At 39.8% G+C, this 24,868-nt stretch overlaps 2 protein-coding genes across 7 annotated transcripts in view; both read right to left on the minus strand.

The window, feature by feature from the left end:
• Positions 1-1,283, minus strand: part of SCFD1 (sec1 family domain containing 1) — a 120,888-nt gene extending 119,605 nt beyond the window's left edge. Inside the window, exon 1 of one of the 3 annotated variants that reach the window (XM_036354027.1) lies at positions 1,173-1,283. In XM_036354027.1, coding sequence (XP_036209920.1) covers positions 1,173-1,221 — 49 coding nt within the window. In that variant the 5' untranslated portion in view covers positions 1,222-1,283. The remainder of the gene's footprint in view (positions 1-1,172) is intronic. The other 2 variants (XM_036354042.1, XM_036354052.1) reach the window with 2 other exon arrangements.
• Positions 1,284-10,745: 9,462 nt separating this feature from the next.
• G2E3 (G2/M-phase specific E3 ubiquitin protein ligase) overlaps positions 10,746-24,868 on the minus strand; it is a 70,878-nt gene continuing 56,755 nt past the window's right edge. For all 4 annotated transcript variants that reach the window (XM_036354000.1, XM_036353984.1, XM_036353992.1 and 1 more), the window contains 3 exons: positions 22,705-22,877; positions 12,279-12,466; positions 10,746-11,132 (listed from right to left, as the gene is read on the minus strand). In XM_036354000.1, coding sequence (XP_036209893.1) covers positions 10,876-11,132; positions 12,279-12,466; positions 22,705-22,877 — 618 coding nt within the window. In that variant the 3' untranslated portion in view covers positions 10,746-10,875. The remainder of the gene's footprint in view (positions 11,133-12,278; positions 12,467-22,704; positions 22,878-24,868) is intronic.

The raw sequence follows: 24,868 nt of genomic DNA on the forward strand, positions 1-24,868 counted from the left end.
TCATTAAGCTGTCAGAACCATACCTCAAAAACAAGCGGGGCATCTATCTGCTTCCACAGATAAAATGAATGGCAGGTATTCCCCAAACCTTACTAGAACTTTCATATATGTAAGTTATGCCTGCCTTCATCTGATAGCTTGTATTAAATTGTCTACTGGGGAAAGCAGAACACAACTCAGTATGCACTGTGTGTCATTATCAGTCTGAAGCCTATAATTTTTTCTTTGAAACCCGAAGGAATCAAGCACGGCCCAAATCCCCGCTATAGGCCACCTTAATCACAACCAATTATTTCCCTATTCAGATTTACATGCAACCTAAAATAATTACGAGAGACAGAATTTACAAGTATGCACATTTTCGATGGCTTATTTCCATTAGCTCCTGAGAATTAAAAGCCCTTGCGAACTTTCAAGACAACTGGCTAACAGGCATAAGCCATCAGTTTGTAGCTAACAGGTAAAATGCAAGTTGCCTAAGAAATTAAGGCAAAACTAAGAATATCGAAGATAGAAAAACATAGCAGACTTCGGGGAAGAAATGTATACTTGTCTCACTCCGTTTCACTGTATATACTGCATGTGCAGCCTGAAAACACCCATCTGTGAACCAGCCAACACGGCACGGCTATTTCCCCCCTGCCACCTCCGCCCCCTCCGCGGAGCTGGGGAAACCACCAGGCGTTTCTCGCCGGGTACCCCAATGCCCGAGTCCAAAGGTGAAGCGGCCGGACGCAAGTTGCCCTGAAAAGAATACTTGTCTTTCAACTGCGGTGGGAATGCCAGAAAACGAAACTTTCACCATGAAAACGGAGAGAACTGAACCGCGCACAGAAACAAACCCGGAGAGGCAACACCGAGGGGGAAAAGCCACCCGCCTGAGCTCGTCCTGGCGGCCTCGGAGGCTCCGCAGGAAAGGCCCACCCCAGCCGGCCCCCTGCACCAGCCGGGCTCCCGCACCGCTAGCGGGGCCGAGCTCTCCAGCCCGCGGCATCTCTACCCTAAAAACTCCCAAGGGGAGGGGCTCTCGATGCTCCGGGAACCGGATTAAACTCCTGGAGGCCCGTCTCCCAGCTCCAGGCGCTGCGACCGAGGGAGGCGACCCGCAGAGGAAGAGGGCGTTCCACCGCGGGCACAGAACCGCAGGGAGAAGGCAATGAAGGACTCGGTACCTGTTTGTCTCTCTCGAATACTAGCTGCCGCCATCTTGGCCCCCACCATCCACTGCCCGGCCGGCGAGCAGAGCCCGGGTGACGTGGCTGCCGCAACCGCCCCGGAAGCAAAACCCGGAGGGGCGGGGCTAAAGGAAGTTGATGGGGGCGACGCTCCCACGGCTGCGCCCCTGCAGAACTTTGAGACCCGGAGCGGGTGGATGCCTGACCCCTGTAGAGGTTTTCTGCTGCGGAACAGTAGGAACCTTTATTCTGTCTAGGCCGGCCCCGCCTCTCCGGTGGCAGCTGCTTAAGCTGAACTCACGTGGTAGCGTGGCGCAGTGCTAAGACCGTCAGGAAACACTGAACTGCTTGGTCATTTACACATCACTCGCCGGGAGCATACTTAGGGGTTTAAGGACCACGGGACGAACGTGGAGTGAAGCTCCCGCAACAAAGGAGGCACTTAAATGCCAGCTTCCTCTTCTGTATCCTCCCGGCTCCCCTTTCCTGGCAGTTTTGGAGCAATGTTTTTCTCAGTGGTCCAGTCTTACGGTGGTGTTTTGCTTACGTGGACACAGGAGCCAGAAGGGTGCAAATTGGCCACGTGGTATTTCCTCCCATCCCTTAGGTAACTGCAAAATCACAAACCATTACTTTGGGGGAGAGTGGGTAAGTAGGATAAGGCTGGTGTTTTAATGTACACTTGAAGCCATGTGATGATCAAATGTATCCAATATTGATGATTCCTAATTTAATCCATATTTTATTGGATGTAAAAGTGGATACAATATGACAGCTCATCTCCCATATGTCCAATAGAGTTCATTGATGACATTGCAAGAGCTGTGAAGCATGTTCATTCTGAAATGAAATCATAGACCCTGTGCCTCAAAATCTGCTTTGAAAACAACTTTCAAATTTATATGAGAAATAAGTTAAAAATTACCCTAACAATTACACGAAAAGCACATTTCTATAACACAACATTAACTTCTCTGTTTCACAAATAAAAGTTGTTTATTTTTATGAAAATGAAGACAAATGATCTTATTTTAAACACCACTAGGAAACACCTTGGAAGTGAGCCTACATTCTTTTTTCCTGTGTAATTTTTTCAGTCCAAAACTATTACTGAATCTCTGTAACCATCTCTTTCTTGCAGTTAATGTCTTGGTGTCACCTATTATTTTTTTCAGCTTTATTAAGGAATAATTGACAAAAGTTGTAAGATATCTGAAGTGTACATCATGATGATTGACATATATATATGTATATATATATCTGGTGAAAGGATTCCCCCCTTTAGTTATCACATCCATCACCATATATATGAGAACACTTAAGTTCTACTCTATGCAAATTTCAATTACATAATGTAGTTATCACTACAGTTACCATGTTATATATTAGGTCCTCTGACCTTATTCATCTTAAAGGTGAAAGTTCATTACTGAATCGTATGACTTATATGTACCAGGGGCTGGGAACTGGAGGTCATAGGGAGAGGTTGGTAAAAGTTACGAACCTTTAAGAATTAAATTATCTCTCATTTTTATAGCTAATTGGCATAGTCACTAAGAAATTAACTGAAATATTTACTGCTTTATTTAGTGCTATCACTAATATTTTTAATAGTTATTTTTATCATCATTGGAGGATATGTTTTATTGACTAGAGGAAAGGATGGAGAGAGGGAGGAAGAGACAGAGAAATATTGATGTGAGACACATCTACCACTTCCCTCCTGTATGTGCCCAACCAGGGATGGAACACCAAACGTAAATATGTGCCCTGACCAGGAAGCAAACCCCTCAGCCTTTTGGTGTCAGAGGAGAGCTCCAACTACCTGAGTCACCTGGCCAGTGCTATCACAATATTTTGAAGGAATCACCAATGATCTAGATGTGTTTTAAACAGAAATGACAGTTCCTGCCCTTTGGAAAGTTCTACTTCAGTTTTTGTGTCCATGGAATAGAAAATACACAGGCTTGCTCATCTTGCAACATCTGACAGCCCGATCTTGTTCATTTGGGTACTTCTACTCTCAAATGCAAATCTATCATTTAACCATTTCAGCTCCACCAGACTTCTCCCTAAGACTACATGTCACATTAATCCTTTGCGGTTGTATTAAATTTGGACATGGGTGTCGTACTGGTCGGAATTAATTTCCATTGAAAGAGCAGTGATACATAACATGCAAGATTATGAAGGATAAACAAGATTTATTAATTCTTTTTTGGAACTACGTCACTACTAGTAGAATCACTACAAACTTTATCACTTTCTACGTCAGAGTCAGTATTCAAGGTGCCAAAATAAAACTCTTCATCGTTACTTTCAGATTCGCAGTACACTTCTTTCGGTAACTTTCTTTTTGCCATTTTGGAGTATTATTTTGAAACTAGAGTTCCGGTGCACAAAAATTTGTGCACTCGGGGGGAGGGGGCGTCCCTCAGCCCGGCCTGTGCCCTCTCGCAGCCTGGGACCCCTCGGGAGATAACGACCTGCTGACTTAGGCCTGCTCCCAGGTGGCAGAGGGCAGGCCCAATCCCTAGGTGCAGCCCCTGGTCTGGCTCAGAGCAGGGCCTATTGGGGAGTTGGGGCGCCACCCCGTCATGCACAGAGCAGCGAGGATAGGGAGGTTGCAATGCCACCCTCAGTCATGCTCAGGGTAGGGCCGATTGGGGGGTTGGGGCACTGCCCCCTGTCACACTCAAGGCAGGGTCTATGGGCAGGTTGCAGCGCCACCCCCTGTCATGCACAGAGCAGGGCCAATCAGGGGGTTGGGGCATTTCCCCCTGTCACTCACAGAGCAGGGCCCATCAGGGGGTTGGGGAGCTCCTCCCTGTAACACACAGAGCAGGGCGGATCAGGGGGTTGGGGTGCCGCCCTCTATCACCCACAGAGCAGGGCCGATCAGGGGGTTGGGGCGCCGCCACTCTCACACTCAGGGCAGGGCCGATGGGGAGGTTATGGCTCTACCCCATCACACACAGAGCAGGGCCCGTGAGGGGGGGGGGGGGTTGGGGAGCTCCCCCCTATCAGGCACAGAGCAGGGCTGCTCAGGGGATTGGGGCCCTGCCCCCTGTCACACACAGAGCCACAGGGCGATCAGGGGGTTTGGGCGCTGGCCTTGTCACGCTGATCCCGGTGCCAGGAGGCATATTACCCTTTTACTATATAGGGTAGAGGCCTGGTGCATGGGTGGGGCTGGCTGGTTTGCCCTGAAGGGTGTCCTGGATCAGGGTGGGGGTCCCCACTGGGGTGCCTGGACAGTCTGGGTGAGGGGCTGAGGGCTGTTTTCAGGCTGGGAGTGACTGAAGTTCCCAACCGCTCCTTTTTTTCTTTTTCTTTTTTTTATTCTGGGCCAGCTTTACCTTGAGGCTTGGCTCCAGCTCTTAGGCCTCCCGGCTGAAAGGTTTCTGGCCTTTGCTTACAATGTTGCGAATCTGCTGGCTGAAGTCCGGCGGTATTTGTTACAATGTTTTCTTAAACTGCCCGCTCAGAGGCCTGCAGCCGCAGGCGGGGAACGTTGGTTTCCTCCAACGATCCTCCATTACTGAGGCAAGCAAGCCTCATGTTAGATTCAAGCTGCCTGGCTGCCGGCCGCCATCTTGGCTGACAGTTAATTTGCATATCTCGCTGATTAGCCAATGAAAAGGGTAGCGGTCGTACGCCAATTACCATGTTTCTCTTTTATTAGTGTAGATATCTTAACAAGCGAGAATGCCTAATTACAGTTAAACGTAATTTTAAAGCTTTATTTGAAATTCTGTGAAGTATCTCTGAAGCTTGTCGATTTCTTCACTCTCAAAAGGTGACTGGCTCGCCACGGTGTTTTGCATGGCGAGTGTGGAACGACCACGTTTGTTTATATTGAGTTTCGAATCTCCGATTTGTCGGGGCAATGTTTTGGTTCGTGACAATGTCGCTTAGACACTTAAGAGCTTTCAGGGAAATTATGACCTGATACATGAATGAATAGAGTTAAGATTTGTACGGTTCCTTGCTGTGGTGGCTGAGAGCAGACATATGACCGGAACGGTAAAAAAACTTTGGTGGCTGAGAGTAGACAAACGACCACAAAGGGTTAAAATGCTAAGAAAGCCCTAGCCCAGTGGTTCTCAACCTTCTGGCCCTTTAAATATAGTTCCTCATGTTGTGACCCAACCATAAACTTATTTTCGTTGCTAATTCATAACTGTTATATTGCTACTGTTATGTGTGGGGAGCCGGCACGGCCATGGCATACTCAGCCCCAGGGCGCCTTATGTGCCATGCCAGCTCAGCCTGGTTCAGTGACCCTGAGTGGGGGGGATGAAAGGACAAGAGAATGAAAGCTGGGTCTCCGTGGGACGCTGCCTCCCTGATGAGGAGACAACGACAGTGCCCACAAGCCGTGTCTTTATTTTATAGCAGATGCCAGAGGCAAAGCAGGGGCGTGATCAAGTCGTTTACAGCATTCTCGTGAGTTTCATCCTCACTAAACTACATGCACCCGAACTCTATCACAAGGCACGTGGGGCCACGTGTTTGGACCGTAGGTACAAGCTTACAACCACAGCTGTTGGCTATAATTGTGCTGGGAGGGCCCTGCCCTCCAGCTGGGACTTGCAGGTGGCAATGAGAGGACCCTGTCCTTTCATTAGTCCGAGGCTTGGACCTGGCCAAAACACCGTAACCACGCCCCACAGTTATGAATCGTAATGTAAGTATCTGAAATGCAGGATGATCTTAGGCGACCCCTGGAAAGGGTCGTTTGACCACCAAAGGGGTCGCGACCCACAAGTTGAGAACCACTGCCCTACCTGGTTTGGCTCAGTAGTGTCAGCCTGCAAACCGAAGGAAGGGTCCTGGGTTCACTACTGCATGGACCTCGGTTACAGGCTGGATTCCTATCCCAGGTTGGACACGTGGGAGGCAACCAATTGGTGTCTCTCTCACAGTTGTTTCCTTCTCTGTCTCTCCCCCTCCCTTCCATTCTCTCTAAAAAATCAATGGAAAGCCCCGGCTGGTGTGACTAAGTGGATAGAGCGTTGGCCTGCGGACTGAAGGGTCTCGGGTTCGATTCCGGTCAAGGGTACACGCCCAGGTTGTGGGCTCAATCCCCAGGGTGCGGCGTGCAGGAGGCAGCCAATCAATGATTCTCTCTCATCATTTATGTTGCTACCTCTCTCTTCCTTTCCCTTCCTCTCTGAAATCAATAAAATATAAAATTTTTAAAAATCAATGGAAAAAGATCCTCGGATGAGAATTAACAAAACAAAAAAGTTAAGAAAATGCTAGACATTTATATATAGTATCTACATAAAAATGATAAAAACCTCTCCTGAACAAGGAGTGCATATAATGTAAATTTAAAAAAAATATGCCCCACAGATGATTGGCAGTAGACAAGTAGTCTTAGCTGTAAAGCTAAGACTAAGGTATTTATTTGTTACATTATTATCAGAACCAGAAATAATCAAACCGTGGCTTCAGAGTAAGAATTAACCTAATTTTTGTACCCCTTTAACCAGCTCTACCTACCCAGATTTTTGGTTTAAATAATTTGTTCTGGCAAACTAATTTTTTATTAGGGGATAGTTTTTTAAATATATTTTTTAATTGGTTTCAGAGAAAAAGGGAGAGGGAGAATCATTGTCTGCCTCCTACACGCTCCGTACTGGGGATTGAGCCTGCAACTGGGGCATGTGCCCTGAGCAGGAATCGAACCTTGAACTCCAGGGTCATAGGGCAACCACTAAGCCACGCTTAATAGGCCATTAGGGGACAGTTTTAACATAGAATATCTCAGAACAGCTCATTTAAGAGTTTACTAGGCATAAGCCAACCGCAGGATCTCTCAAATGTGGAATCTTCTATCTACTTAATAATTTGGGAAACTTAATCTTGTTAAATTCTGACAAGTTGAGTTTATATAAGCACTTCACTTTTAGTAGCATAAACACATTTATTTAAAAAACTTCACTTAAGTGTCATGTTTTTTGGCTACTTCTGATGTGTCCAAAAAAAGGGAGAAATAGGCTGACACAAAATAACACCTAGCACAATACCTGTTCACATACAGTAGGTATTGGAATATGTTTGGCAATTGAAAAAGTCAAAATGAGAACTTAAAACTGGGTTACTTCAAAGCAACCCAAATATTCCTAAACTACATGTAATACACAATCAAGCAATCCATCATTCAGTGTGTTCTTATGATTTGTATTGCATTATTTGAAGCATAAAAACTAGTTTAATAGCTTACTGTAAAAGTAACAATGAAGCAGCTAATAATCACTACATAAAAAGATTACAGATTTATAAATAGAATCTCGTTCTAATAATAATGACTGCTACAGGCAGTCACTGAAAAATTTAACTATTATACTCCCCTTAGAATTTAGTTTTGAGTACAAAAGTTACACTAGCTTCCACATAATTAGGGAAAAAAATTATTGAAAGTTTTGATATAAAGTAGAAGCCAAAATGATTTATTTCTCAAGTTAGTAATCAAATGAAGGCTTTTTACTTCCAAACAGAGAATGGCTTATTCATAAAATAGGAATTAAATATGACAAAATATAAAATCATAAGCTAGTTTCTGATATTTTAAAGAATATTTACCTTAAAACAACCAAGTATAATTGTAGATAATTATGTAAAAGACTTTCAAATGAAGTTCTCACACCAAAAAGTGTAAAGCTTTTAAAACAATGAATATAAAACCAACTAAAGACCATTAAAAGTAGATGCATAATAGGCAAATGTTTGATTTTCCTTGACATTGAGAACAATAGGAAACAAGCTTGAAATATATGGCATTTAGTTTAAGATATTTAAGACATACACATATTTACAAAGGATTATAGCATTATTCCTTTTTAAAATCAACATTAGTAAGAATTGTGCACTGGCTATAACAATAGAAAAAAACCGTAATACCAGTTGACATTGTAACACTGCAGAAAACAACCTACAAGTTTCTCTGATATGCCCTGATTAAACAGATTAATCTTTAAAACATCATACTAATGTAACATCCTTAAATGGCATGCAGAAAACATTTTTCAATATGAATACTTATGCTTCAGTTTAAACTGTTCCTATCCTATGATTATTTATACCACCTTATCCCGAAGGCCTTGTCTACACATAAAATCAGTGAAAGGAGGAATTGAAATACCATAATGTTTTTAATTGTAGCCAAACCAAGCGCCCTTCTCCTCTCCCATCCCTCCCCACCTAAAAAGTGACAGTAATCATCAGCTAAATTACTGCTGCAGGGGAAATTAATTAAAACTACAAATAACCAGAAATTTATTTAGATTTTGTTTGTACTATTTTAGTGGCTTTTTTAAAAAGATTTTTTTTGAGTTTTATTTTTTTAAAATATATTTTATTGATTTTTTTATAGAGAGGAAGGGAGAGGGATAGAGAGCTAGAAACATTGATGAGAGAGAAACATCAATCAGCTGCCTCCTGCACACCCCCTACTGGGGATGTGCCCACAACCGAGGTACATGCCCTCGACTGGAATTGAACCTGGCACCCTTCAGTCCGCAGGCCGACGCTCTATCCACCGAGCCAAACCAGTCAGGGCTTTAGAGGCTTTTTAAAGTTCATAAAACTGGGTAGATTAAAGAATGAAGTAGCCAATCTATCAAAACATTTTAAATAAAAGCTATACGGCAAGTTTGAGGTTTATATTAGATATTCAAACCCTTTTTTAATAATAGGTCCTTTTAATTACTTTCAGTAATCTAAAAATTTAACAAAAGACAAAGAAATACCTTAATGTTCTTAAACATTTTAAATGAAAGTGAAACTTTAATTTGCTGGGTCTGTTAGTAAGTATAACAAAGAAAAGTACACTAAGACTATGCTTTAGTTTTCTTTTGGTATTAATAGATATATTACCAATGTCAAATCAATCCCTTTATTTTTCTTTACAAATATCAGTAACTGCCCTGGCTGGCATGCTAAATGGTTAGAGCACTGGCCCAAGCATGGAAGGGTCTCAGCTTCAATCCCTGGCTGGCTGAGGCATGTGCAGGTAGCAGCCAATCAATGTCTCTTTCTCGCATCAATGTTTCTTTTTCTCTCTTTCCCCTTCTCCCTCCCTCCCACTCTCTCTAAAAAATCAATGTCAAAAATATCCTCAGGTGAGGATTAACAACAACAAAAATCAATAACTTAGGAATGTTTCTCAGGGAAAATGAGAATATGATGATAGCTGACACCTATTTTGTGTATCAGGACAAATGAGGCCCTAGACGGTTTGGCTCAGCAGATAGAGCATCAGTCTACGGACTGAAGGGTCCTGGGTTCGATTCTGGTCAAGGGCACTTTCCCGGGTTGCCGGCTCAATCCCCAGTAGGGGGCGTGCAGGAGGCAGCTGATCAATGATTCTCATCATTGATGTTTCTCTCTCTCTTTCTCCCTCTCCATACCTCCCTGAAATCAATATTTTAAAAAAAGAAAAAGAAGAAAACTGTGGTTGCAGCTAAGCAATTTACGTCTCATATGATTTACTTTGGTGGAAAACCCATTTATATTTGATAACATTATAGAAATTAGACTTTTCCAATTTCTTCTTTTGTGAAAGTGTATATAATTATGGTGACATGACTATGGATCGGGACATAAACTTCAAATTGTTCTTACATAGTTTCTTGTTACTTTTAGTAAATGGAACAAAAGAGTTTGTAGAAGGAAAGGCGGAAACACATCAGTTAATTCTGCATGGTGAGATTAGCGTGGGTTTTCCATTCTATTTGTATTTCTTTCTTACATATTTCTACATTACCTATAAAATAACAGATACCACTGGCCGGTTAGCTCAGTTGGTTAGAGCGTGGTGCTAATAAAATAACAGATACCTTTCAAGAGCAAAAAGAATAGCAGGAAAGCAATGGTGCGAGCTTACCTATCATACTATCATCTTAAAAATAAATACCTGTCAAATAGCCAAACCACCATATGACAACCCACAGATATCATTCAGATACCTGAAATGAGTATGGATCTAACATGGGGAAAAACTCCTATGATTAAAGCCAAGGCTTTAAAGAATACACTTTTTAATATATTTTTATCCACCTCAGGAGTATTTTTAAGACTATGGAATGTCCATAGATTATAGAATATTTGTGCAATTCCGCTTTTTCTGTAATACGTACTTCCTTAGGCATAATCTAATTGCAGTGTGGGTCTATTTTAATATAATCAGTAATCTAAAAAAACATTTTTAACAACCAATTTAGTGCCATCCTAGAAAAGGATATATGTAACACATACCCCAGAATATGCCTTTGATTTATATAACAGAATTTATCAATTAGCTTTTCCATTTAATGCTTTAAAATAAAATAATAATTAGAAATGTGGCATCCTATAGCTAATCCAAATTTACAAAAATAGTGAGTACAAGTTTTTTTCTTATATATACCATGCTACTATGCTTGAAAGTCTAACAGCCATTCTAAAAAAATTTATATTGAACATTATAAAGCATGTATACTAACAAAATAGAAAAACATCATCAACTTTAAATGGTATACCTTAACAAAATTTTTTTAGTTTAAATGGCCAAAACATTCCTTAATATTCACATCATAAATTTTATTGGACCAAGAAGCTGACAAGTTTGTTCAAAAGTGATAATGGACAGATTTCTGAAACAAAAATATCAATAGCAGCTTTAAAGAAGCATCTCTTTGTTCAAAACATCTTAATGTCCAATGTAGTGAGAGCTTTCTTCTTTTTCTAGTCTTAAAGTGTTTCTTATGGAAAAGTCCATTTTTTCTTGAAATTCTTTATATGTATTGGTAATTGGAAGAGCTAAACAGTTATTACACTTGTTTCCAACAGGAAAATCCATATGAAGACACTCAACTGAAGGAGTGGGTTTAAATCCAGCAGGTGGAATGGAATTGCAACCAGTTGCAAAAATAAGAATATCTTCCAATGTTGTTGCAGATTTACCATCTGAAAAGTTTACCAAGAAGAAGAAAAATAAGTTCATTATATATTGCTACCATCATAGACTCTTCCCCATCTTGACTGGGAATGTTGAAAGGCAGAGATTCCCACATCTATGTTGGGCAAACTAAATAACTAAGTAAAGTGTGGTAATAGGAAAACAGTACATTCAATAAATGTTTGAATCTCAAAGTAGGACTCACAAAATCACTTAGTTGACCTACTCATTGTATATTTGAATGCCTTCTCTAATATAAAGTCATCAGAATCCAAGAGGTTCAGTGGATTATGAAATTCCGTCTTTTGGGGATATAATATTCTAAAAACAATTAATATATCATACACTACTTCTAGGTTATTATAGTCAGGCACTGCATATTTTAAAAATTCCTGTTGCCATAACCGGTTTGGCTCAGTGGATAGAGCGTTGGCCTGCAGACTCAAAGGTCCCAGGTTCGATTCCGGTCAAGGGCATGTACCTTGGTTGCGGGTACATCCCCAGTAGGAGGTGTGCAGGAGGCGGCTGATCGATGTTTCTCTCTCATCGATGTTTCTAACTCTCTATCCCTCTCTCTTCCTCTCTGTAAAACATCAATAAAATACATATATATAAAAAAAATTCTTGTAGCACACTGGTTGAAAATCACTTAATTAGTTCAATAAATGCAGAGAAAAACTAAACTGTGTAAAACAACAACAATAATAAAAACTTGTCTGAAAGAAGATTCAACTTAAAGTTAAAATATTTTCCACTCTATTAAACAAAAAGATTTTACATTGCTAATGCTCAATGATAAACATCAATATCATAGTCCTAACCAATGGGTGAGTAATTAACAAGTTTGAGAAAGATGAAACAATTAGCTTTTATACTATTCTATGCAGTGGCCATCACCCATATATTTAAAATTCCTAGGAAGACTTCCTCTTACCTCAAATTATATTAACAAAAACGTTGTAAAATATAATTTTATTCTTAACCTTTCCTCATCAATTTCAACTCAATCACACAAACTTATTTTTAAATGTTTTGTAAATATGGAGTTAGCCAATGAAAATTCTTATTATCAAAATGCAAAACTCAAAGAAATAAACTAATATACTGAAACAAACATTCTAAGACAGTTAGATAAAAATAAAACATCCACATACCCTCAACAGCCTGTAAGTAACTGTTCCAAAATCCCAAAGACTGTGCGTCACATGTGTGTACTGTAAAAAGATCTCTAAGTATTTTTGCAGAAAGATTCTCAGGTTTATGACAGAAGATGCTATAAAATGCTTCTGGATAAGTCTGAATTTTCTCCAAAACTCCAAGAGTTTTCAGACCCTGCTTAAAACTTAAGAGAAGAAAAGTACTGAGAGAACATTCATACATGTGTTTGATATTACAATAGGGAATTAACATTTCTAGCTTTATTTTTAAATCCCAATTTACCTTCTATTTAAAAAGTCACACTACTACTTTTTTGAATAGTTACCTCTTAAGATTTTAATAGGCAAATTTAAAATCTAAAGTGAATCAATGTGCAGTAGTCCCGCCTTATTGGGAGATATGTTCCAAGACCCCTAATAGCTGCCGAAACTCTGGGTAGTACTGAACCCTAATATACTATTTTTCCTATATATACATAACTTTCTCCTTAGTAATCAACTTCTTTAATTCTGCTGGAGATATGGCAGTACTTTCTTCATGGGCAGATAGCCTCTCCAGTAATTTTTGTATTTTTCAGTCCAAACCTATTCCTGCATCTGTGCGACCATCCCTTACTTGCAGTAAATGGTTTGGTGACATTTGTTTCAGGGATTCCTTACTGAAGTCTTCATATAAGTGCAATGCTTTCTGGTGCAACGTGTTGTCATCATTCAGAACAAGTTTTCTGTTCATGTCTCCCACCCATAATTTAATATATTTTCCATCTTAACTAAGCATTTTTCACGCACTGTGGCTATAACTTTTGCAATTTGAGGTGCAATACAGGAAAACTAGGATGAATTTTTATCCTTCTTCACAATTTCACAGATTTGTTCTTACTATAAATCGTAGCAACTCAACATGATTTTTTCTTTCCTTATTGAGGTTGAGAATGTTCGACTTTTCACTTAAAGCAGTGGTTCTCAACCTGTGGGCTGCGACCCCTTTGGCGGTAGAACGACCCTTTCACAGGGGTCACCTAAGACCATCCTCCATATCAGATATTTACATTACAATTCATAACAGTAGCAACACTGCAGTTATAAAGTAGCAACGAAAATAATTTTATGGTTGGGTCACAACATGAGGAACTGTATTTAAAGGGCCAGAAGGTTGAGAACCACTGAAAGAACCGCATTATGGCTTCTCTTTGGCAATCTGAATTTCCAGTATTACTACTCTTGCACGCTAGGGCCATTACTAAGTAAATAAGGGTTACTTGAATCCAAGCAATGCAATATTGTGACAGTCCATCTGAAAACCATGATGGCTACGAAGAGGCATGGATAAGGTGGATAAAAGAATGATTTACATCTCAGGGAGGGCAAGATTTCTCCATGCTTCTCAAAACAGTATACAATTTAAAATTTATGAATTCTTTATGGAATTTTCCACTTAATATTTCTGAACCATGATTGATCAAGAATAACTGAAACTGAGAAAAGTGAAACCATGGATGGGGTTTGGGAGGGACTCGTGTTTACCCTCTTCCTAAACAATACAAAGACCTTACAACACTTAAAACTAATTGCTCTCACTCTTCTTATGCCAGTTAAAAATTCTTCTTAGTTTCATAAATTCCCAAAGTAAACATTTTTGTACAATTAGTTGCTCTGTTTACCAATTTCTTTACCATTCCTTCTCACTAGCAACCCTCCCTGATAGAATCGTTTACCTCTTGTATCCAGTAACCTTGCTAAACACTTTATAGAAGAATTTCTTACATTATTTTAGGTTAGACAATCATGCAGGCTACAAATGATAATTTTAGTTCTTCTAATCCTTAGTAACATTCACTTATTCATTTGGTGTTGTTGCTCTGCTAGGGTCTTCAGCATATTGTGGAAACGAAGAGAGTAATTATTTATATTCGAGGCTTCCTTTTATAAACCCTTTTCAAAAACCAATACTTTAATCACTGCTATTTTAGACCTTCACTAATTATTTGTATGCTTAAACTTATTAACTCCTTTGAGACATGTTTAAAGGTACGAATAGATTCAACTATTCAATGTTCCTAAAGAATTTGTTCTTTTTTACACTATTATTAGGGTCATTTAAAGACAAGACTTCTTTTTAAAGATTAGAATCTCATTAATTTATTTTGTGTTAAAGTCATTTCTTTAAAATGCAATTTAAGATCCTATCTTTTTAATACACAAAAGTCTAAGCTATTTATGTGTCATTCTTACCAATCTAAATTTAGAGTATTTTCCTACTTTATAGTGTGCTTTCTCTGAACATGTGTTTTCTTTGCTTGTTTTTATCCTATTTTCTGTCCATTATCTTCTTTTTTTAAAATATATTTTTAATTGATTTTTTAATAGAAAGTGAGAGGGATAGTCAGAAACATCGATGAGAGAGAAACATTGATCAGCTGCCTCCTGCACACTCCCTACTGGGTATGTGCCAGCAACCAAGGTACATGCCCTTGACCGGAATCGAACCTGGGACCCTTGAGTCCACAGGCTGATGCTTTATCCACTGAGCCAAATTGGTTAGGGCTCATTATCTTCTTTATTTCACCCCCAGACCTCACCAACCTGGTTTGGAAGTTACATACGCTCTTCCTGTTATTTTAGAACATAACTTAAAAGATACATACTTGATTTAATAATCTAAAGCTAATTGATGCTTCCTCATTACTACCTCAGCAATACAAGTCCCTTAAAACAATAAACCCAACAATATCCATTCTCTTCTTACAGATTAATTTTTCACTAATATTTTAATTATTTTAACCATTTTACCAAAATTTAGTTGTTTTTTAATGGCCAATGCTCATTTTTATTTATTCATATTTTCCCCATACCTGTGCTCACTGCTGCTTCTTGTATCTTTTTCTTTCTAGGTTCAGTTTTTCTTCCCTAAATATGTACTTAATCTCTTTAGGAAAAAATAAACTGTCTCCAAATGTCTATTTCTCTCACTCTTGAATGATAATGTAACTAGTTTGTGAAGTTATTACCAGGGCTATCTGTTTTCATTGTTGACATTACTGGAAAAACACACACCACAAAATGCTTCCAGTATAACTCATTTTTACAAGTGTCTTTTGGCTCAAGAATGCAGTTTCACCACAAACTACACTACTTTGGCTCATTAAGCCCTGTGATCCTCAAGAACTTTTTCTGCAGCATTTTCTATTTTATTTTATTTTATTTTATTTATTTTATTTTACTTCATAATCCTCACCTGAGAATATGTTTTTATTGATTTTGGGGGAGAGAGAAGAAGGGAGAGAGAGAAACACTGATGTGAGAGAAACATTGATTGGTTGCATTCTGGAAGCCTCCTGACCAGGAATTATATCCTCAACCTTTTGGTGTATAGGATGACACTCGAATTAACTGAGCCTCTAGGCCAGGGCTTAAGCAGCGTTTTCTATAATACTGCCCTGCCTCCATCTTGTTTATTTAGTTAAATATATGTTTGGGTTCTCTTATTCTAATTTTCACAAAACCTCGTTTTCAATCTTTCTCTGTTATGAACAAATCCTCATATTCCTCTTCCAGATCACTAGGTTTTTCTTGAACTGCCTACCATTTAACAAATACTATTTTTCATTTCCATGATTATTTTTGTGTCCTTTTTCTTGTCCTCCTGTGGGTTATTTGAATTTTTAAATTCCTTTTTTATCTATATAGTGCTGTTGAGTGTATTTTTTGTATGTTTTCTTTTTAAATATGTCTACTGGTACCAACATTTTATAAGTCTTACCTCTCTCTAAGTTCTTTTGCCTTTCCCTGTACATAATGTAATTTCCTAAATACTTCTTCCACATACATTTGAACCACATAAAATGTTACTGTAATTTTTGACTCAACTATGAAACATGATTTAGAAAACACAAAAGACAACATGCCTTTATTCTTTTTATTTTTTCATCCTTCCTGATGTTTCACAATTATCCTATATAGTAAAAGTGTAATATGCTAAGTGTCCAACCGATTGGTTGACCATTTGTTCGACTGCTCAACCAGTCGCTATGAAAAGCACTGACCACCAGGGGGCAGATGCTTCAACCAGTAGGTTAGCTTGCGGCTGGGGTCTGGCTGATTGGGAATGGGTGAGAGGGCTGGACATGCTCTGGAGCCCTCCCACAGTCCCTCCCCAGCCAGCCGGCCCCCATGGTCCCAATCAGGGCTGGGAAAGACGGCCCTGATCGGCCCCAGATCGACAGCCGGGCAGACGGACCCCACTCATGCACAAATTCGTGCACCAGGCCTCTAGTACCTTTAATTATTTGCTTTCTGTTTCAGAAATTTCTTATAGACTTTATTTTAGGGTAGGTCTGCTGGTGACAAATTCTCTTAGTTTTACTTCAGATAAGAATGTCTAGATTTCCTCTTCATTCTGCTATGTCATTCCTGGGTTCTAAGATCCTCAGCTGGTCTGCTTTCATCCCCTCACCTTTCAGTCTTATGTTTATTTTACATGTAATTTTCAGGTTTTTAACTGTACTTAACAGAAGTACATGTGGTCATTTTCCAACATAGAAGTACTATTCGATTCATTTTGTGTGTGTTTCTTTTCCAATCGTTTGTTTTCTCTTTTAAATCACTACACTAAACCCTCGATTTTGCAGACCTAGATTTAACAAAGTTTCTGGTCCGTATGTCATATGTAAAAATTAACACCCTGTTAATTCTAAAATGCTTTTAAAACCAAGATTTGCTGACAATTAAATTAGCTGGTTATTTTTGGTATTAATTCACTGTTATTTTTAACAAATTTTAGTGAATAGGCTGTATGTTGGAAAAAACACTGTAATAATTTTGTCAACATAAGTAAAAATTACACATCTACAACTATAGTTTACATATTTAAATCCAAGAGTCACCAGTCATAAACAGTGTTTGGTGAATGATTAGCATATGATCATACCACATGACACCACCTGTGTGCATTTGTTTACTCGGGGTGACAGGTGATTTTAAAATTACTGTAATACATATAGAAAACTTTTCGGTGAAATCAAACTTTTTATACATACTTAATTTTAATTACATAAACATTTCTACATAAGTAAAAATAGGTAAACTACTTCGTCAATTTTTTAACATACACACAATCAGACAACCTAATTTATTATGTAATAGACTTTCGACTTTAACGAACTCCCCCACGCCCGAATTAGTCCATTATATTGTGGTTTTACTATACTAATATTTTATCTCATTCATTTTGTTTTGTTATTTAAATTCTTGAGTGCTATTCCCAATACTTGTTTTTTTCGATGTTTGTGTTTTGCCGTCTATATGCAATGCCTCTTCTTTAGCAATGTACCTATCATTAGCGCTCCCATTAGGCCCAGACTGCAGCAATTTCCAAACACAGTTGCTATGTATTTGCTTTTGCCTGGCACTCTACAAGTTCTATGAGTCCTAAAATCAATTACTTTGTTAATTTCTTTGCTTCAGATGAGTGTACATGCAGGATGCCAAACCTAAGTTTGTGCAAACTGAGGGTTCTGATTTCATATGACAGCTAGGGAATTTGGCTTTTGGTTTCTTGTTATTTCTGACATCTATAAGACTCTTATGAGTTCAGATACATATTTACAATTTTTTTTCATTATACGATATTTTATCTTTTACATTGGAGGGATTACTCTTCCGCTTTTATCTTGTCCTCTTCATCTTTATCTGCCTAACTCCTATTTATCATTCAGTTTTAATTTAAACACCAATTAAAAAGATAGGGAAGCACTTCCTGACATCTAGATTAGTCATATCTATAAAAACAAAACAAAGCAGAAGAAATAAACAATTATAAATTCTCTGAGTTAGCAATCAGAAAAGTCCATCTGAAGATACATGAACTACTTGGGGAAATAAACATCTCTTTCACTAAGAGATGCACTTCAAATTTTAAAATAACCACATCAAAATTTATATGGGGTTATTCTGTGTATTAACCATAACTATAAATGGTAATTCTATTCATATAAAATTTTACTATTTGAGAGGTCTATAGTCAGGATATTTGGATACATTTAAAAAAGCTATGTAACTTTTTAAATTACAATATTAAAAATATATTGGGAGTTATATTCAAGTTTATGGTATTATATTTTAATTTGTGAGTGTGTTGGGGAACATCCTAAATGTCCATCTATAAAAAACTGGTTGGAAAAAAAAAAAAAGGAAACTTGGAAAAAACCCACATAATGATATATCCAAACAACAGAGTTCTATAGAACGCTAAAACAGAATGAGGACTATGTCTATTTACTACCATGGAGTGATCTCCAGAATATTTTGACCAGTAAAAAAAAAAAGAAAAAAAAAGGTGAATGATATCTTATCTAAGCGAAACGAGTGCACATACACTTATACAGTTACCTGCTATTATTTAAAAAAAAAAATATTGAAAGAATAAACAATAAAAGCCACCAAAATGATTACGTCATGAGGAATGGAAGGTAGATGTGATAAAGATAAAAAGATAAAAGCTATACTTCTTTGAATACAATTTGTATCACAAAGCTGAGTTCTTTCAATGTACTGTAGTTTCATATAAAATTTTAATTAAAAAAACACTAAAAATAAAAAATGAAAGAAGCATACCCAGTTGGTAGCATAACAACACAAAATATAACTATTACAAATGACTTTAAGACACAGTAATTTGACACTTATAGCCCTAGAACAAAAAAATAGAAGAACAATTTTAACCTGTTTAAATAGTATTTGTTATTGGTGATACTGTTGGTATTGTTATTCTTTTTTTTTTAAAGTATATTTTTATTGATTTCAGAGAGGAAGAGAGAGGGAGAAATAGAAACATCAATGATGAGAGAGAATCATTGATCGGCTGCCTCTTGCACACCTCCCACTGGGGATCAAGCCCACAACCCAGGCATGTGCCCTTGAACAGAATCGAACCCGGACTCTTCAGTCCACAGGACAACACTCTATCCACTGAGTCAAACTGTCTATGGCAGTATTGTTATTCTGAGATTACTGTTTATAAAATATGGAATATGTCAAGTGAGTAATTATTTCACACTAGAGGCCCGGTGCACAAATTCTGCACAGGTGGGGTCCCTTGGCCTGGCCGGCAATTGAGGCCTATCGGGGGGTCAGCTCATCGGGGGAAGGGACCATGGGAGGTTGGCCTGCCAGTCGGGGGATGGCCGACTGGGTGAAGGGGTCATGGGAGGTTGGCCAGGTGAGCACACTGACCACCAGGGGGCAACTCTTGAGTTGAGCATCTGTCCCTAGTGGTCAGTCTGCGTCATAGTGACTGGTCAACCAGTCATTCCGGTTTTTCGGTCCTAATGATCTCATAGGCTTTTACTGTATATATACAGAGTAGAGGCCCGGTGCACAAAATTCATCCACGGGGGTGGAGGGTCCCTGCACCCTCTCGCAATCTGGGACCCCTCAGGGGATGTCCGACTGCCGGTTTAGGCCCAATCCTGCAGTGGAATGAGGCCTAAACCGGCAGTTGGACATCCCTCTCGCAATCCAGGACCGCTGGCTCCTAACCACTCACCTGCCTGCCTGTCTGATTGCCCCTATCTGCCTCTGCCTCGGCCCCCGCCGTGGTGGATTCGTCTGGAAGGATGTCCGGAAAGTCATTCAACTGTCTAGTCTAATTAGCATATTGTGCTTTTATTATTATAGACTAGAGGCCCGGTGCACAAAAATTTGTGCACTCGCGAGGGAGGGGGGCCCCTCTGCACGGCCTGTGCCCTCTCACAGTCTGGGACCCCTTGGGAGATAACGACCTGCTGGCTTAGGCCTGCTCCCAGGTGGCAGAGGGCAGGCCCAATCCCTAGGTGCAGCCCCTGGTCGGGCTCAGAGCAGGGCCGATTAGGGAGTTGGGGCGCTGCCCCATGTCATGCACAGAGCAGGGCGATCGGCAGGTTGTGATTCCACCCTCAATCACGCTCAGGGTAGGGCCGATTGGGGGGTTGGGGCACCATCCCCTGTCACACTCAAGGCAGGGTCGATGGGGAGGTTGCAGCGCCACCCCGTCATGCACAGAGCAGGGCCAATCAGGGGGTTGGGGCATTTCCCCCTGTCACTCACAGAGCAGGGCCCATCAGGGGGTTGGGGCGCAGCCCCCTGTCACACACAGAGCAGGGCCCATCAGGGGGTTGGGGCGCCGCCCTCTATCACCCACAGAGCAGGGCCGATCAGGGGGTTGGGGCGCCACCACTCTCACACTCAGGGCAGGGCCGATGGGGAGGTTATGGCTGTACCCCGTCACACACAGAGCAGGGCCCGTGGGAGGGGGTTGGGGCGCCGCACCCTGTCACACACAGAGCAGGGCCGATCAGGGGGTTGGGGCGCCGCACCCTGTCACACACAGAGCCGCAGGGCAATCAGGGGGTTGGGGCGCTGCCCCCTGTCACGCTGATCCCGGTGCTGGGAGGCATATTACCCTTTTACTATATAGGGTAGAGGCCTGGTGCACGGGTGGGGGCCGGCTGGTTTGCCCTGAAGGGTGTCCTGGATCAGGGTGGAGGTCCCCACTGGGGTGTCTGGCCAGCCTGGGTGAGGGGATGATGACTGTTTGCAGCTGGTCACACACCCTTCAGGGTGGGGGTCCCCACTGGGGTGCCTGGGAAGTCTGGGTGAGGAGCTGAGGGCTGTTTTCAGGCTGGGGGTGACTGAAGCTCCCAACCGCTCCTTTTTTCCTTTTTTTTTATTCTGGGCCAGCTTTAACTTTGAGGCTTGGCTCCAGCTCTTAGGCCTCCGCTGCTGAAAGTAGGTTTCTGGCCTTTGCTTACAATGTTGCGATCCTGCTGGCTGAAGCCCGGCAGGTTTCTGGGGTTTTGTTTAGCTTCTATATTTGTTACATAGTTGCTTGCAGCTCAGAGGCCTGCAGCGGCAGGCGGGGAGCGTTGGAGTCCTCCGTCACTGAAGCAAGCAAGCCTCATGTTAGTTTCAAGCTGCCTGGCTGCCGGCCACCATCTTGGCTGACAGTTAATTTGCATATCGCCCTGATTAGCCAATGGGAAGGGTAGCGGTCGTACGCCAATTACCATGTTTCTCTTTTATTAGATAGGATTCTAATTCTCCAGTGACTTTGAGAACTAGGATTCCCAACATGAGACAAAGGAAAGTTAAACATCTTATAGTAGTGAATTTGAAGTATCAGTATAAACTCATAATGTATTCTATCTTAAAAACAACAAAACAAAAAGCAATGTATTTCCTAGTTTTAGTCCACTGGAACGGCCTAGAAACAATGACCAACCTGGCAAAAATGAGCATCCCTAGCATCCAGACTCTGGTTTTGAAATATCATTTCCCATTCAAAGAAACAAAGGTCCATTAGCATAGTATAACAAAATGAGACTGAAACATATTACTATACCACATAGCAAGGTGGCTCTCAAAGACCATTAAGGGTCAACCTAAAAAAAACTCAAACATAAAAAGGCTTATACTGGCAAAAGTTGAGACAATTTGAACTTCAGTAAAGATAACTGTAACAATTTCAACACAAGTATATTTAAATCTATGGATTAATGATACTAAAATTTAAAGAAAAACCCAATTACTTTTGAGATAACATGATGTCTGATAATAGTTTGAAAATAATACTTGAGTCAATAACAAGGGTAGGTTAGATGAACAAGACTGGCCACGGGTTGGTTGATATGGGTCATGATTACATCCCATACCATCCTTCCTACTTTCAAATATATTTTGTTTTTCATTATTAAAAAATAGAGTATGAGGACATATGTAAGTTTTCAAAATTAATTAAAAGTATTATTGGAACAAAAAGTTTGAAGACCAGTGTTCTAAAGCTAAAGAGCAAGAATCACATCTACAAATAGAACCAGAGACATAGAAGGATCAAACAGGCTGTCCTACCTATGAGGGAAGATGGGAGGTGAAGGGGTAAGAGATCAACCAAAAGACTTGTATGCATGCATATGAGCATAACCAATGGACACAGACAGTAGGGGGGTGAGGGCATGTGCTGGGGGATGGGAGCGGCCAGAGAGAGGTCAATGGGGGAAAAAGGAGACTTATGTAATACTTTAAACAATTAAGAATTTTTTTAAAAAAATCACATCTACCATGTTAATCAAAGAATGCTCAGTACTTATTACCCAACAGACAACAGGTGCTCAATATATAGTTATTAAATTAATGAGGAGAGATAAAATAGTTGGCTTAAGTGGTAAGAATTTTTAAAGTAATTTTTATTTAGAAAAATAATTATAAATTGAGATGATGATTACTCTTCCTACATAAGCATCATATATGCAATTCTATATAGTATGGTCAGAACAGTAGTCTTCCTTAATGGGTTAGTTTTAAAATTATTTAAATTTTTATCAAATATATCTCACATTATAAGATAATTAACATGTAATTTGAGTAAATTTTCCACATATAAATAACCTACCTTTCAAAAGGTGCTTGGACTCTTTTAATTACATGGTAAGCAAGTATGTCTTTTGCCAACAAATATTTGTCACTTAATGATGTTATAATTCTTAGACATCCAATAAGCTCTAGGTAGTTATAGCATTCATTCATAATTGAGTTTAAGTCAGCTACATTTGTTGCACTATTTATCTGTAATGAAGAAGAAAATATACCGAGTTTCCACTTTCACTTGTAAATGATACTTTACATTTCAAATGACACATTATTTTAGACTCAATTCTTGAGTACACCAGAATGGAATGAAAGTATACCAAAAATTATTTTTCTAGAATAAATACCTGACAATCCAGTTTAATAAACATTGTATACTTCTTCTTTCAAGAAACCTTGAGTATAATGCCCCTTTAATATAGGAAATTGCTTACATAAAAGGCACTAATTGACATAGAACAGTTACATAGCACTGGAGAGGCAAGAGAAATTACCTGAGATTTCATGAAAGAGAAAGAATATCAGCTGAGACTTAGATGACTACAACCAAAAGAGTATTTCAGGGAACATCATAAACAGAAAAATTCTTGACCATTTATGTGCCAACGCTTTCATATAGGTTAGCATATATGAACACTTACAGAAGGAGAAAGATAAAAATACAAGGCAGTCAATAGAAAATTTCCTTGCAATTTCTTCTTTCCAAAAAACTCTTCTCCCAGAGACTTACATGGATTCTCTCATTCTTATTAGGTCTCTGCATTTCTCCAAAGTTTTTCCTGACTACCTGGTTCAAAATAATAGTTGAATGTATTTTGCCTTATCCTACCAAATCCACCACACTGAGTTTTAGCTAGGTGCACAGCCAAATTTTCCTTGCTATATGTGACTAAGACTGTCCAATGGGATGAGTGAAAACGTGTCAAACTGCCCCCCACCTTCCATTTTTTCTCCATTAAGTGCAAGCTTCAGTCATGTAGATGCAAACACTATCCTAAGTGATTACATAACAATGAGAGAATGGAATCCAATTCCCTGGATGACCAGATGTACCACTACTATAACTCTAAAATGAGTCATTTCTGTAAAAATCAGATAGCATTTTATGTTTTGTGAGTAGATGTCTGTCACAACTACTCAACTCCACCATTATAGTGTAAAAACAGTCACTGACATATAAAAATGGGTGTGTAGTTTCAATAAAACTTCATTTACAAAAAAGATGCAGCAGGCCAGACTTGACCTATAGCCACAGTTTGCCAACCCTAACGCCTAAAATCTAAACAACAGATTTTAGAGAGAAATAAATATCTGCCATTTTTTTTGAGACACTGTCTTTTGGGTGTCTATATTATAGCAGCTTAGCCTCAGCTCTAACCTATTATACCCCAAGCATTATCTATCTCCTTTCTCATATTCTGTTTTATTTTTATAATATATTTTACTACATGATGGCACAGTTGACCCTTGAACAACATGCGTTTGTACTGTGTGGGTCCTCTTACATGTAGATTTTTCTCTCTCTCAATACAATCAGCTCTCTGTATCTATCCATGGGTTTTACATCAGCAAATGAGGAGGGCTAATAGTATGCATTGTTTTATACCATTTTATATAAGAGATTTGAGCATCTGCAGTTTTTGGTATCTGCACGGGTTGGAGATCCTAGAACCAGTCTCTCGCAGATACTGAGAGACAACTGTAGTTAAGTTTGGGCAAACAAAAAATTATATGTGGATTTCTGACTGTGTAGGATTAGGTGCCCGTAACCCCCATGTATTGCAAGGTCAACTATACTGCCCAATGCAGGAGCTGCCATGATGCGCACTGGCCATTTAAAAATAAACAGCACCACGGACCTGGTGCCAACAAACCAACATTTGGCTTCCCCCAAGTGGTACACAGGCCTCGCCACCACTGTGGAGTGAAACCCCACCAAATCGCAGCCAACATTCCATGGCGCAAAATGCAGCCCACAGCCCAGCCCAAAATGGTGGCTATGGACGCCGGATAATGACATCACATAGCAACGCCTGGCTTCCTTTCCCTAGCGACTAGCCTCCTTGGAGTTTGTTCAGCCCAGGATCCTGACTTGCTTTATAGCCAGGTACAAACATTTTACAGTTTAACCAAATGTTTGTGAAGCGTTTCCCCATGCCTCATCTCATTTGATCTTCATAGAAGTCCTG

This window comes from Myotis myotis, unplaced genomic scaffold (assembly GCF_014108235.1).
Source record: "Myotis myotis isolate mMyoMyo1 unplaced genomic scaffold, mMyoMyo1.p scaffold_m19_p_1, whole genome shotgun sequence".
NCBI lineage: Eukaryota > Metazoa > Chordata > Mammalia > Chiroptera > Vespertilionidae > Myotis > Myotis myotis.